We start from the raw sequence: 15,090 nt of genomic DNA, 5'->3' as shown, positions 1-15,090 counted from the left end.
TAAGGACTAATCGCAGGTCACACAAGGCCCCACGTGAACTCTTCATCAGCAGCCATTAAAGACAGCAGGAGGAAGATTTAACTTTATCAGTGGGGACACACTGTGCAGGAGAGCAGTGGCAGTTGTCACTCAGTCCAGAGTGAAACACCCCTTAGTCTCAGTGTGTCACGAACCAGCTGATCATCCCCTCCAGTCCAGTGGTCAAAGTAGTCCCAACACACATGGCATTGCTATGAATATCAACTACACTTTTAAAAGCAACAAAGCTGCTACAGGGGGACCATTTTTCCATAGGAGCTGCTCATAATAAATCACAGGACAACACTGCCCCCTAGTGAAGGATTAATGCAGACACACCTTGACTGGACTTAAAAAATCTGGAAATCTTTTGTCAGTTTCAATAATAAAATTAAACATTAACTTGGACCGTGTTATTAAATATGAATAAGTGGCACCGTATACTTTTCGTAGACAGTAAACTAAGACAGAGCACAGCAGTCTGTAATAACATGGTAGCCCACTTAAGATGTTAGTACTGCCTTCAAGTCATTCAATTAATTAATGCTGTGTTCTTTCTGACTTGTCTGTTACTATTTTGTGCAGATCAATATGGAGAAACATGGTACACTCTTATCAGGCATAGCTCTTAGTGTTACAATGTGTGAAAAAAGTGATATTGAAATACACAATATATTTCATGATATTTAAACACATGTGGTGCTGTGCCATGGGTCGATTCAATAGAATAAAACCACATGGTACAAAAATGAGGCTCTTCTGCCCTCCACTGGCAATGCTGCAAACATTTTTTTAGACATAGCCTACATTACATCATGGATTCAGATGATTTCCACTAATGGGAAATATTAGGTCATGGTGCCTGGCACCAATCAAAGACTAAGAGAGACCCTCTGTTGTTTTACTGAAACCAAGTGAGGTGGCAGTGATGCCATGAACGATTCACTTTGGTGGGCTGTGATACGAGGTAGATGTGGCTTCACCCCATATGTTCAACATTTATTATTAGCTGACTTAAATGGGGGGAAATGCAAGGAGTGAACACATAGCCTGTAGTCAACATGATGCTACAGCTATTAAAAATCCAATGTTATATTGACTGTATGCCCGTATATTGTTGAGCTGCTATTGACATCAATAGTTTTAATACCTTAATATTGACCTTGAATTTTGATATTGCAGTTTATATTCTTATAAAAGCCTGGTTTATAACTTAGTCCAAAAACAGCTGTTGTGTGGAGCTGTTCGCTTTAAACTCAGCAGGTTTAGCACATTTGGGGCATATTTGTTATTCCAGTGTTTTTTTTGGAGAGGGCTACTTGCAGTGACTGACTAAAGCACTGGCCTACACTAAGGCAATGACAAAGATTAGCCTGCCACAGACTACGGGGCAATACTCGTTTTCCCTGTCTGATTTGGTGAAGCTGGACCACGAACGGGGGAGAACATTTAGCGGCAACTAGATTAAAATACTTAGCGAATGTTGATTTAAGGAATTTAAGCCCTGACCCTTTTTCGTCAGGGACGAGCGCCGTTACGTCGGAGGAGCAGCACGAGCCGGTATCGCAGCGAGTTTATTAGACAGCAGCCCCAAAATATTAATCTGCTCGATATAGATAATAATAACGCGAGAGTTTGCAAGTTGCTTCAAGACTGTAGTTGCAACTGTCAAAGGTGGAGTGGATACGCGCATGACCCAACACACATTACTGTAATACTGTACACGGCCGCCGAGATAATATCCGTATAAAAAAACGAAATAATCCCGAGGTAAGGAACCGAGGAGTGTACCAAACCCGACCGAGATTTGGCGTTTCTGCTGATTTTCCTTCGCTCCGTTTTCTTTTACTCTACCCAACTGTCTCGCAGCCGTCGAAATTACTGCACTAAACATATTTTTGTGCCTCCCTTTAGCTCCAGCCAGCGCAAGGATTTTTTTTTACTCCTCCTTCGTAATAAAGTCGCCATTTTGCTTCACTGCCTATATAAACCATCCCGTATTCTAATATTTTTCCTCAAGGAGTCGGGGACCTACCTATCTTTTCCTGGCTATTTTTAATATTTATGGAGTGTTTAACGAGAAGACAAGAGGTTGAAGAAGTGCCTCGTGGTATACATATTAATGCAGGAAAGGAAGGGGGCAAGGCTATTGGAAACTGGGAATAAGGTGAAAGTATCCAGGATTTCTTTTCACGTTCAGACGAAATTGTAATTTCTCTTCTCCTGCCTTGCTCTTTTTTTTCCTTCTTCTTCTTCCACCACGTCGTCGTCTGCAGAGTGGGGGCACAGGACGACGGTGACGACTGTCCGCTTCCTTTCAGGCCCCCCAACCCCAGCCTGACCGGTCCTTGACGCACAGCAGGTGTGATTGCCATGTAACATAACATTGGAGGAAAAACGCCCACTTTGGTGCCTGTCTCCTGACCCCCTCCTCCCTCACGTGGGTGACCCGGGGCCACCCGGCCCCTAGCGCTGGGTGACTGCCCGACAGTTCAGGTAGGTGTGGCCGATCAGAAGGAAGAAAGTGTAACACTCTCCCCCCCCAAACAACATAAATAGGCAGCTCTGTAACCTTGTTGTAGTTGACAGAGGCACATACACACACAGCATGGCAGTGTGCCACGTGCGGAGCTAAAATACTTATTTCCAGGTTGGGTTGTCAGCAGATTGTGTGAGGAGATGTGAGTGGGTGTCACCAGGTTTTGTTGTGTCTAGCCAAATGTATGGTAATGTAGGGTTGTCCTTTATGTGTAGAATTAATCTTTTATGAAAACACCAGCTGCAGTGTTTTTATTTTTATTTTTTAAATTGAGGGATGTTGTACAAATGCCAGAGTATAACTAAAAAGTGTTATATCCTGAAGAGCATTGTAGGAGTGCCCAATTTATAACAGGATATAAGAATGCACAGTACACAAAAAGTATCCAGGTCACTATTGAAATTCAAAATTCAATATTACGAGCCTAAAATTTCTTTGCAGTGATTTTACAATTTTTCAACTGGTGATAATTCAGCAGTCTATCCTGCTGTGTCTTTATCTCTCTCACCGCCACATCTGTTCATTTTTAAGTAGTTAAATGCTACTCTGTAGATCTCTTCACTCTCTGACACATCATACAGGAACAGGAAGGTGTCTGGTGTCAGTGTGTGCAACATTTCTGCAGCTTGCATGGTGCAGCGAGCTCACAGTGCCTTTTAAAGTTGCATTTATTAACAACTTATAACACTAAACTGGGAGCGTATTATCACTGTGAGGGATGAGCCGTCATCGCTCAATGCACAGCGAGTAGCATGGCGTGTAAACAGACACTGAGTGACCCCCAGCTGAGTGACCCCTTTTGTGTGCTGCTGTAATTCATTAGGAGAGTGACGTGAATGTGCGCTAAAAGAAAGCATGTTGGATGATAATCAGTCCCACTTAGCATAATTAGTGATTGTCAGCCTTCATCCATTAGACTGTCCCATGCTGATGGGAACTGAGGGTTCAGCACACAGTGCCCAAAACTGACATATAGGCTTACTATGGATGATGGTGGCCGGACATTTATAATGGATTGGAGGGCTATCCAGTCTAATTTATCTACCAGTCAACAAATGAAGATTAGCCTAAAGCAAAAAAAACTTGCTGACCACGTGACCTGATCAAGAGATGTATCACTTGTTTTTGTTGATAAAGAAAGAAGGCAGGGATGTTCAGGAAAGGGCTTTGAAGCCATCCCTCTCTCTTTGACTCACCTTTTTGTCTAATGGGCAGAGCATGGGGTTAGTGTGTAAGTGAGAATATTGATTTTGAAATGAAACATAGAAGGTCGCACCCTCATTACCTCCGCAGATGATGTGTGTGCCTCCACTCTGATAACCTTCAGTCCAATAGCACCGATGTCCGACATGAAGAAAGTGCATTGTAGAACAAGGAGACAGCATCATCACAAGCTATTGATGCGGTGGACATCGCTAATAATGTTTTGACAAGCAATGGAACGGGATTAATGAGCGTCAGAAAGCAGCCCAATATTGCTTCTGGCTGTCTGTCTCTCCGGTGTGTTTGTAACCCCTCAACTACCATTGCAGGCATGGAGAGCCCAAGTGGCCCCAGGCTTGGGAAGCTGTCCTCATCAGGGCTGCCAAGGGGCCGGACCCCTAAGCATGGACATCCCCAGGAACCTGTCAGATCCGCGCCAGGCCCTGAAAACAACAACAAACATAGTGAGTGACGAGCTACCGCACTTTGTTACATGAAAACAGTGTGTGACTTTTAGATGTATACAGATTGTTTTAAATGTGGGAATGAGGAAGGCTTTGTTTGTGTCATCAAAGTTTGCTCTTGGACTGATTCCAGGGTGATGTTCGCAGAGAACACGACATAATTACACACGTGTGATGACTGGAGTTGCATTTTTTGAATATTTGTCTCAATATTCAATTGACTTTCCATTGGCTGGACTGGAGTAATTCCAGGCTGGCTGTATAGAATTTCAGTGTCGTTTCTCAATGATTGAATCAACATACATGTATAACTGTCCCTGCTGCTTTTTTGAATGGGTTATATTTTACTGAGAATCAATGGTTCCCCCGGCCTCACTGAAATTCAATCCCTCTCGCCACAGAAGGGCCTGGAAAACTTTTTTCCTCAGACTGCCTTAGAGTGAGAAAACCAAACAAACAAGTAGTGCCAAGCACTGACATGAGTGAAACCCCAAGCCATCTGGATGGAGATGGAAGAGTTTGGAAAGAGAGAGCCGGACTGCGGAATTATGTTTCAATCCAATAACCAGCAGATCATCATGACTTTGTTAATAGAGTCAGGCAGACTTGGAAAACTGGGGCTGTTCTTATATGACCCAGTTGTTTTGGTTGCTACAAAATAGCCTCTCATTCCCAGACACGCACAGCAACCACACTAGACGAGGTGCTTCAGTTTGTTTTGTTTCCGTGTTAATATTCGGCCCTGTAGGCTGTATTTGCATGCCTGTGTGGGTGCGTGCATTTGTGTGTGCTTGCCATGGACAGTAATACAAAGCTAATTTTTCAAGATAGAACCGAGAGAGAGAGAGAGAGAGAGAGAGAGAGTGCAGGAAATCATGGGACAGTTTTTTTCTCACAATGTGGTGAAGCCATTTATTAAATTTTTTTAATTTGATATGTTTTCTGGCTAATGTTTTGATAATTAGCAGTATAGCACAGGCTTACAGGACGGTCTCCAACTCCTCATTTTATACAGGCTGATGTGCTGTTTTTGCTCTTAAATAGTGTATTGTAGCATAACACTGTTTTTCTCTGTAGGCTCTCAGAGTTTATATGTTTTATCGATTTTGTTTTACACATTACTCAATAAACAAGATGTGTTTATAAATCAGTCAGTGCAAAGTTGGAAGTATGCGTACTTGGCTTAGGTTCACTAATGAGTACCTCCAATGATTGTGTGTGAGTGTTCAGTTAACGATATCACAGGTGATGGTGGCTTGGCCCTGGTCTTTACGGGACTTTTTCTGGTAACTTTAGACTCAACGGCTTGTCCGTTTCGTTTTCATTTTCCACAGTTGATCTGCTCTGACTCTCATTAAAGTGGAGCTTCTCAAAAATTTGCCTGTACAGTAATTATATCAGTGTTTTTGAAAGTCTGTGCTAAGGAGACTGTTTTTGTTAAGTCGTTTCTGAGGACAGCTTCCAGCACAATTTGATTGCACAAGATAATAATCTACATTCCACTATGTTGTAGTTGAATAATTGTCTTGTTTGGATGGAAAGTTGCTCTTATCTGGAACATTACCAGGGGTTTCCCTAGCCTTTAGAGAGGCTTAGTTGGTAACATTGCAAATGAACTGAGTTTTATGTGATTATGTGGTTTAAAAACGTTCTAAGAACATCCAGCAACCTCAAGGGAAAACACAGGGCTGCTAGAACCTAGTGTAACGTTAACTGATTTAGACACAAAGCAGGGCATAAGAAATGCATTAGAAATTTTACATTTTCATTTCAAAAAGGCACTCTATTACAATGGCATTTGTATTCCCGAACCACCGCACCCTAACTGGTGTGTGTTATGATTCACTCGGATGTAATTGAGGCTAAAGCAAGAAGTTATTAATTCACTGTGATTTGACTTTCTGTAGCTCCTATAGCAGAACACCAACACCGTCTACATCAAAATGCCTTACCTTTTGAAACAACAATCCATCTTTTGAAATCTGGCCCTCTTAACTTATTACTCATCAGTGACTGGCTTGAGCTTTCTAAAGCTAATGATGAGGAGAAATGCTACAATGCTAATCATAATGAGCCTGGCGCTATCTTATCAATCCCACGGGGGTTGTGAGCCTCGGTTTAGGGAAACAAAGGCATCAATATCTAAGGCTCCCTGTGGAGTTTTTTTTGTGCTCAGTTTATGCCCATTGTACACAGTGTGCTCCTCAGATAACCAGGTACCACATTGTCTGCCCTCTTGCCCCTGGTCGTTTTTCATTTGTGTTCCTTTGGACTGTCACACCTCGTTGCATTATCAGTTCTCACGCTGGGCAACAAACGTCCTTGTCGGAAACTTTGCATGATGTAACAATGAAGAAATCCTTTCTGGCTGGGCTGTTTTTGTACTAGTGGTTTCCTGAAATCCCTCTATGCTTTTATACATGGAAACGAAACAAAGACTGCAAAGTGGGTTTTGTGTGCTTTCCTAGAGTGGTGTGGTTGAGCTGTCACCTTGCCACACCACACAACTTAGCAGAAAGGATGTGGTCCTTGAGGGTGACTTGCTCTATCTTTGTCTCTCTCTTTTTTTCCCCCTTTGCTCTCACATTTCTTTCATATTAACATCTTATTAGTGCCCTAGATTAGTCATGTTTCCTACACCGGTGATTTGAGCTGTTAAACAACTTACAGTGTAACTATTTGGAAAGAACTAACGCTGTTCTGCCAAATGCTTTAGGCAAGACCTGAAATTAGGCAAACATTAATGCAAGCATAAATGAGTGGAGTCTGGGCATGTGTGTGTGAGTATGTTTGACCATCCTGCTTTATGATGGAGAGTGGTGCAGTAACCTACTGGATCCCAGGACACAATCCTTCCAATGTGGGTATGGGGAGGTGGGTGCACCAGAGTCGGTGCTGCAGTACAGGGAAGGTCTGCGTAGGTTTACATCATTGCAGCTACATTTAAATGTTAAATGTGCTACTTTGAGCTGTTATTGTTTGCGTTTAAATGTTTGTGTGTGTGTGCATGTGTGTCCACAACTCTGAGTGCAGGACCTTCATTACAGGCCCACAGATGCCATCTGCTGACCCTGCATATTTGCCTCAACAGCAATCTCTCGCTCTTCCTCTCATTTATTGCTTTCTCACACCTTCTCTCACTTGTTTGTTGTCCAATTCTCCACACAAACAGTCACTCCTTTCCATTTGATCCTCCCTCAAACGCCTCATCTCTCTCTCGTCTCACTTATTAGGCAGTATTATCAGCAACAGTGAATCACCGGGCCTCCAGCCTCACTATTCCCACCTGCCTTCCATTCCATCCCTGCAACCCTCTTCACCCTGCTCCCACCCAATATCCCCACTACCCATCCTCACTCTTCTCACGTCTCACATTTCTTACATTTTGTAGTTCTAGCCTGATGCTTTGAGTCTCCAAAATGGGTGAAATACCGAAAGATAAGATCGATAAAGAGCTATAGATTGGAGAATGTTTGTTTTGGGATGAAATTGAATTCTGGTGTTATTCTCAGCCTGATGCTGCATCTCGTTTTGAGGAGAGTCCTTTGTCATCTTTGTCACACCTTTATTTGGCAGGCTTGAGGATGGCAGATGAGAAGGAGTACAGGGAAATGTGAGAGGAGAGAGATTGAGTTGGTGAGTCACTGTCCATAAGGAGGGCACCACAAACAGTCTGGAGCAGGCATTGTCTGTCTGGCTCGCATATACTGTATGTTGCATAAACACATGTCTTTTTTCATGGCTGCTGGTATATGCATTCTGTCCATGTGTATACCAAAACATGTCTCAGTGCATGAAAGACAAATTCCACCAGGATCTATATATATTTGCTTCACTTTCACTTCACATGTCAGCATCATCCACCAGGAATTCACTGCAAGTCATCCAAAGTTGTTGTGATTGGATGTCCCCAAACACGCTATTGGCCATGGGCCAAATGGGCATCAGGCAATAGATTAGGTTTCCAATAATATGAAGCACACAGCTGATACGGAAGGCTATAAAATCAATGCTGGTCTGAAGAGGTGCTGTGAGTCACCAGATTATGTAGCAGGAATCTCAAATCTGAGCTCTATCCATTGATTTGGCTGCTTTAAGTGGTTTAGTGGTGCTAGTAAATGGTCTACCACAGGTCTGTGGGGTGATTCCTGGGCAGTGAAATAGTTTTTGCTTAGGACACTCATTCTTGTTAGACTGAGCATTAATTACCAGTTATTACGCACTAAAAAGAAGTCTTTTTATAAATAAATCATAGAGTAGGACAAACCTTGAAATCAGTTAAACTATAAATAAATTATATCCTGAACAAATAGATATATTAAGTATATGTAGAATTTTAAAATTCACAACTTTACTACCCCAATAGTATTATCAAAGAATACAGCCTAAAATCATCAAAAGGCGTATGAATAACACCAATTTCTTAAGTCGTTTCGTGTGGTATTCCAACGCATATTTTGCTTTTTGCGTGTTATTACACGCCGTTTAGTCTGTATTGACTTATATTGTGCAGAAACGGAGTGCCATTTTACACCAACTGCAACATGACAGTTTGGTCAGAAACATGCACACCAGTAGCCCACTGGAGGTTATTATGTAGGGCTCTGGCAGTGGTCCTCCTGTTCCTCCTTCCACAAAGGAGCAGATACTGGTCCTGCTTCTAGGTTGATGCCCTTCTACGGTCCTGCTCTCCTCGTGGCCTGTCTCCTGATATCTCCTCCATGATCTTGAGACTGGGCTGGGAGACACAGCAAACCTTCTTGCGATGGCACGTATGGATGTACCTACTTGTGCAACCTGAATGGGCTGCAGGTACTGCTTCATGCTAGCAGTAGTGACAAGGACGCTAGCAAAATGCAAAATTAGAGAACAATCCTGAAACCTTAAACATGAGTTTAATTGACATGATGTTATACTGCAATTTACCCCTAATTTTTTGAACAGTGTATATTATAGACTTTTGTTATATATACAGTGAGGAAAATAAGTATTTGAACACCCTGCTATTTTGCAAGCTCTCCCACTTAGAAATCATGGAGGGGTCTGAAATGATACAGCTGCAAATAAGTATTTGAACACCTGTCTATCAGCTAGAATTCTGACTCCCAAAGACCTGTTAGTCTGCCTTCAAAATGTCCACCTCCACTCCATTTATTATCCTAAATTAGATGCACCTGTTTGAGATCGTTAGCTGCATAAAGACACCTGTCCACCCCATACAATCAGTAAGAATCCAACTACTAACATGGCCAAGACCAAAGAGCTGTCCAAAGTCACTAGAGACAAAATTGTACACCTCCACAAGGCTGGAAAGGGCTACGGGGAAACTGCCAAGCAGCTTGGTGAAAAAAGGTCCACTGTTGGAGCAATCATTAGAAAATGGAAGAAGCTAAACATGACTGTCAATCTCCCTCGGACTGGGGCTCCATGCAAGATCTCACCTCGTGGGGTCTCAATGATCCTAAGAAAGGTGAGAAATCAGCCCAGAACTACACGGGAGGAGCTGGTCAATGACCTGAAAAGAGCTGGGACCACCGTTTCCAAGGTTACTGTTGGTAATACACTAAGACGTCATGGTTTGAAATCATGCATGGCACGGAAGGTTCCCCTGCCTAAACCAGCCAAACCATGTGAAGGCCCGTCTTCAGTTTGCCAATGACCATTTGGATGATCCAGAGGAGTCATGGGAGAAAGTCATGTGGTCAGAGGAGACCAAAATAGAACTTTTTGGTCATAATTCCACTAACCGTGTTTGGAGGAAGAAGAATGATGAGTACCATCCCAAGAACACCATCCCTACTGTGAAGCATGGGGGTGGTAGCATCATGCTTTGGGGGTGTTTTTCTGCACATGGGACAGGGCGACTGCACTGTATTAAGGAGAGGATGACCGGGGCCATGTATTGCGAGATTTTGGGGAACAACCTCCTTCCCTCAGTTAGAGCATTGAAGATGGGTCGAGGCTGGGTCTTCCAACATGACAATGACCCGAAGCACACAGCCAGGATAACCAAGGAGCGGCTCTGTAAGAAGCATATCAAGGTTCTGGCGTGGCCTAGCCAGTCTCCAGACATAAACCCAATAGAGAATCTTTGGAGGGAGCTCAAACTCCGTGTTTCTCAGCAACAGGCCAGAAACCTGACTGATCTAGAGAAGATCTGTGTGGAGGAGTGGGCCAAAATCCCTCCTGCAGTGTGTGCAAACCTAGTGAAAAACTACAGGAAACGTTTGACCTCTGTAATTTTAAACAAAGGCTACTGTACCAAATATTAACATTGATTTTCTCAGGTGTTCAAATACTTATTTGCAGCTGTATCATACAAATAAATAGTTAAAAAAATCATACATTGTGATTTCTGGATTTTTCTTTTTTAGATTATGTCTCTCACAGTGGACATGCACCTACGATGACAATTTCAGACCCCTCCATGATTTCTAAGTGGGAGAACTTGCAAAATAGCAGGGTGTTCAAATACTTATTTTCCTCACTGTATATTGTTACAATCAGTCTTTAATTTTGTGATTCTGATTCGATGGTCTACTCTGTACACACTATATATATTGCATCACTATCCGTCCTGAAAGAGGGATTTCCTTATCAGAATCAAGGGTCTTCAGCTCAAGCATGTCCTGTACTGTTAAGCCCCATCAGGCAGTTTTATGATGTTGGGCTATATATATATAAAATTGACTTTGCATGAGGTAGTACCCATAAATCACTTGTCCTGTTTTCTCATTTGAGGAAAAAAAAACCTGAACAAAAAGGGAGAAATTTGTATTTTATATCTTTTGGTTTCATGATGGTGCCCCCTAGTTTTGCATTAATTCAACAGAGTACCATTAGTTATCCTTCTACATAGACGGAGACCAACAGCCAATCAAATCTTGCATAAAGCAGCAACTACTGGGTTCTATCATAGGCAGAGCTGATGATTACACTGAGACAGACATCAGCTTGCTGCACTTTACAAGAGCCACAGGCTTTGAATGATGTTAGCGTTCCTTCTCATCTAACATACAAACATTCAACACTCATCTTGTCTTGCACATTAGCTTGTTGAACGAGGGACCAAACAAACATTCACCTGTGAAAAGTGTTCTGCTAACATCAGTCTGTAGGCTAAATAGCTAATTAGCTGCTCAGATTCAGCCATAGGGTGCATAAAAGAAGTGGACGTCACAGTAGCCACCTATTGGTATGTGGACAAATTTTTTGAAGCCTCGAGTGTGGCATATTGGTCATCACCATTTTGTTGTTTTGGGAACAGAGGTGACCATATTTGGGTGAAGCCGGGGATGGATACAGATTGCTATGACAGGTTGCCTTGGTAGCGACACAAGGTAGCCATGCCCTAAAGCATAGCCTGCTTTATCGTCCATTTTACTGTAAATGAGACCATAATTTACTAAATACACATCATGCTCTATCGTAGAAGACTTGAAACCGGCGACTGAGACTCATTAGGAAAGTGATTACTGAGGGTAATAAATCAAGTGAGAAGTAGGGTCATTTCGTCATAGACTTCTGAACAATCTGACGTCTTTTTGTAACCAGTGCAGTCACCCCATGCTGGCCATCAGAAAGAAATCCCGGTTTAAGGCACTTCCTCATTGGCTTCCCTTTTCAGACCAGTAGGTTCCCGCTTGGCTGCAGCACATTTAACAGCATATAAATGTACCTGCAGCTGTCCGACAGATGATGGTGTGGTCCTTACTCTTCCATACCACTAACAACACACTGTCCGCCCGTGACATGTAGACTACAGACCAAGTTTACCTTGTCTCTCGTACCCTTTGGCGTAACACTGGCACTTTGGCAGCCTGCCAGCTGCTGTCAATCAAACACAGACACCGACACGCCCCTCCAGCTGGCAGAGACAAAAAGGAGCATTTCTGATATTAAGATCTTTTTTTGTTCCTTTTGATAATAATAAATGATTAACAATACATTTAAAAAAAAACATGTCAACATTATTTTTTTTACTACAAAATGGGTGACTAAATGTGATTTCAGTTAGACTTTAAATGAGGAAATAGATGAAAAAGCATCTTCATACCTAGGACATCTGTTGTCTATTGTGTCTCAAGTTGAATCCATTCTGTCATTATCTAACTCACAGAACCACTAAATACAATCCACCCATTCTCTTGCAGAGTGATTTCTTTTTAATATTAATAATTAATAAGTGCAATGGGAAATAAATTACGTTACTGTGTTTTGACAAAATAATTTAATTAAATATGATAACAAATGTGTGTGGAGATTAGCATAAATACACAGTTATACAGAAAGACTGAGAGAAAGAGAGAGAGAGAAGGCAGGAAGAGAGCGAGAGAGAGAGAAAGAAAGGAAAAAACAAAGACAGAGAGTGAGAGCCAGACTCACTGAGAGTCTGGTTTTCTTTCAGTTAGTCAGTGTCCGGGTAGCAAGACTGTTCTGGTGCTGCTCCACCTTTCTTCTTCGTCTTCTTACTCACTGTCTGGAATCAGGCCTGACTGGGAGGGAATTATGGGGACGTCTCCGAAGAGAGGTGCGTATAGGATGGGATGATTTGTACTTTGTGTGCATGTGTGTAAAAGAAGGGAGGGAATTAGAGTACGGAATGAAAAATAACATGTAGGAAAACAGAAAGTAGGAGGAGGTGTGTGGGGGGGGGGGGGGGGCTGTGTGTGTGTGTGTGTGTGTGTGTGTGGGCTGTGTGTGTGTGTGCATGCGTGTGTGAAAGTGGCAAAGAGCTGGCGTGTCACAAAGCAGAGAATGTGTGAGAGGGAAAAGATGTGAAGAAGTAAAAGTGAGAAAACGATGGATAAACAGTGGTCGAAAAATAGTAAAAAGTAGAAACAGAAATGACAGTAAGGTCCTGTGGTTGCATTCACTGTAACCCAGGATAGCTTACACATTAGTGTGTCAGTGTTTGTTTTTTCCTGCTCTGTGTCCAGGTGTATCAATTTCTCCATCTATTGTCTGTTGAGATTGAGGCAGTAGTGATACTATGTCGTCTTTCCACCAAGTTGTGTCGGTGGTGAGTGGTGTTTCTATTTGTGTGTGTTGTCTTTCTAAAGTACAGTATGTCTAAACCCTACTGTGCAGACACAGACAAAGTCTCCTGTGTGACTGTTTGTCGAGGAAAACAAATGACTGTTCTTGTGCGTGCGCCTGTTTGTGGGCAATGTGTGCGCCCTTGCACTCAGGGGGGGCCGTTGCAGGCGTAGCTAGGAGAACTCAGAGGTTATTTGAGATCATTAGGCAGCTGCCAGCACTCCTGGGTCCTGACTCTTCTCCTCTCGCCTCTTCTACTCTCTTTTCTTCTGTCAGGCTTAACCAGTGTGGAGCAACAGTTGCAGACAGCTGGGAGCGAGTCATACTCTGACATTAGTTGAACAGCTGTTTTATCCCCATGGCCTGTGCCTGAGAACCGGGGCTTTAGATTTGACACAATGGGCCTGCTTTGTTTCATTCCAAGACAATGGTTGTGATTGCTGGAACGTTTGAGCGCTAGAGTGTGCTACTCATACTCAAACAAGCAAAGCAAAGTAAAAGATGCTGAACACATTTTAATGTGTTTGCATATTTCACCCCAGGAAAGACAAGTCTGCTGTTTGTATAGTTCACTTTTACAGTAAGTTAGCACCTGTGCTGCTCTGGCCTGTGTGTGTTTTTTTGCATTGTAGACTTCTATATGTGGGCCTAATTGTTCTGCTTGCTGGAAAGAGGCCTCTGATAGTGGTAACTAAGACAAGTGGGTCTTATTCCCATAGCAACAAGAACAAATCTTTCCCAAGAGTAGAATACATTAATTATGCCTTTCTTTTACAGGACCTTTATTTTCTAAGACAGGAATTAGAATGCATGCTCAATTTCCTCTTCGGCATAAGAGCTGTACCGCCGACTGCATCACCTCTCCAGCTGCTACCCAGACAGCTAATAGAGAAATGCTCTGTCGCCTGGAGAATATTAATACACTCATATCTATGCACACACATTACACTCACACACACTGGTAATGGTTTTGTGTGCTTGTTTGCATGTATCAGTGTGCGCTTTTATGCGTGTGTTTACACCTTGTGTCAGGAACTGTTCACAGCAATGCTGTGCTACTTCTCATTCAATCTTATTCAGCCTCGCCTTATTTTCTTCCTAGCTTATTATTGCGAGTCTGAAGTAAAAGATTACATATAATCCGTCAGCCCGCATTTGTGTCTGTGCTTGAGTGAGAAGCAAAAATAAGACAAATGAGGGGAAAAGAGAAAGTTGATACTGTGTAATGAAACACAAAATGAAATGAGAAGGGGCGGTCATGATAGGTTAGGCCTGTAGTGTGTTTTTATATACATCACCATCACAGACATAGAGAGATGTGTTTTTTTTGGGTTGAACGAAACATGATGACTGTCCGGTTTTTGTGTGAGCAACGATGGCAGGGAGTTCATTTATCTGATGAAAAATCCTCCAACCATTTTTATAATCCTGGTAGGCACACAGAGTGCTCTGGTCCCGCCACAAATGGGATGTGCTAGGCACGTGCACATCCTGTCGCTGTTTGTCAATACGTTTGCGGGAGAAGAAAGCGGGTTGGCGGTGTCATGTTCCTCAGCGTGGGGAAGTGGAACAGGCTCAAAAGAAAGTCAATGCAAGACCACTGCTGCATCCCACTTCACAATAAAGGACTATCATCTCTGCTTCAAGTAGTTTCCTTTGACATTTTCTAGATCTGATATGACTGAATAGGCTCTAGCCTGCCTCCTGCTCGGCTTGTTTCTGCTGCCGCTCTCCGGTCTTGCCAGATCAATGCAGGGGAGTTGAGAGCACATGTAAAGATATATATCATTCTGAAGAGTGGAGTACAGCCTCAGCTCCTACCTGCAG

General features: G+C 42.7%; 1 protein-coding gene across 9 annotated transcripts in view; it reads left to right on the top strand.

Moving 5' to 3' along the window:
* Positions 1–1,336: 1,336 nt before the first annotated feature.
* znf512b (zinc finger protein 512B) overlaps positions 1,337–15,090 on the top strand; it is a 34,078-nt gene continuing 20,324 nt past the window's right edge. For 4 of the 9 annotated variants that reach the window (XM_038722406.1, XM_038722404.1, XM_038722405.1 and 1 more), the window contains exons 1-2: positions 1,338–2,514; positions 4,090–4,224. In XM_038722406.1, the coding sequence (XP_038578334.1) occupies positions 4,092–4,224 (133 nt within the window). In that variant the 5' untranslated portion in view covers positions 1,338–2,514; positions 4,090–4,091. Of the gene's footprint in view, positions 2,515–4,089; positions 4,225–12,706; positions 12,755–15,090 lie in introns of those variants that run through there. The other 5 variants (XM_038722403.1, XM_038722401.1, XM_038722399.1 and 2 more) reach the window with 4 other exon arrangements.

This window comes from Micropterus salmoides, unplaced genomic scaffold (assembly GCF_014851395.1).
Source record: "Micropterus salmoides isolate LMB-PRFRI ecotype aquatic unplaced genomic scaffold, ASM1485139v1 Ms_hic_scaffold_16, whole genome shotgun sequence".
Classification (NCBI taxonomy): domain Eukaryota; kingdom Metazoa; phylum Chordata; class Actinopteri; order Centrarchiformes; family Centrarchidae; genus Micropterus; species Micropterus salmoides.
Note: the sequence above shows the minus strand (reverse complement) of the source record. Positions and strands in the feature narration are given on the sequence as shown.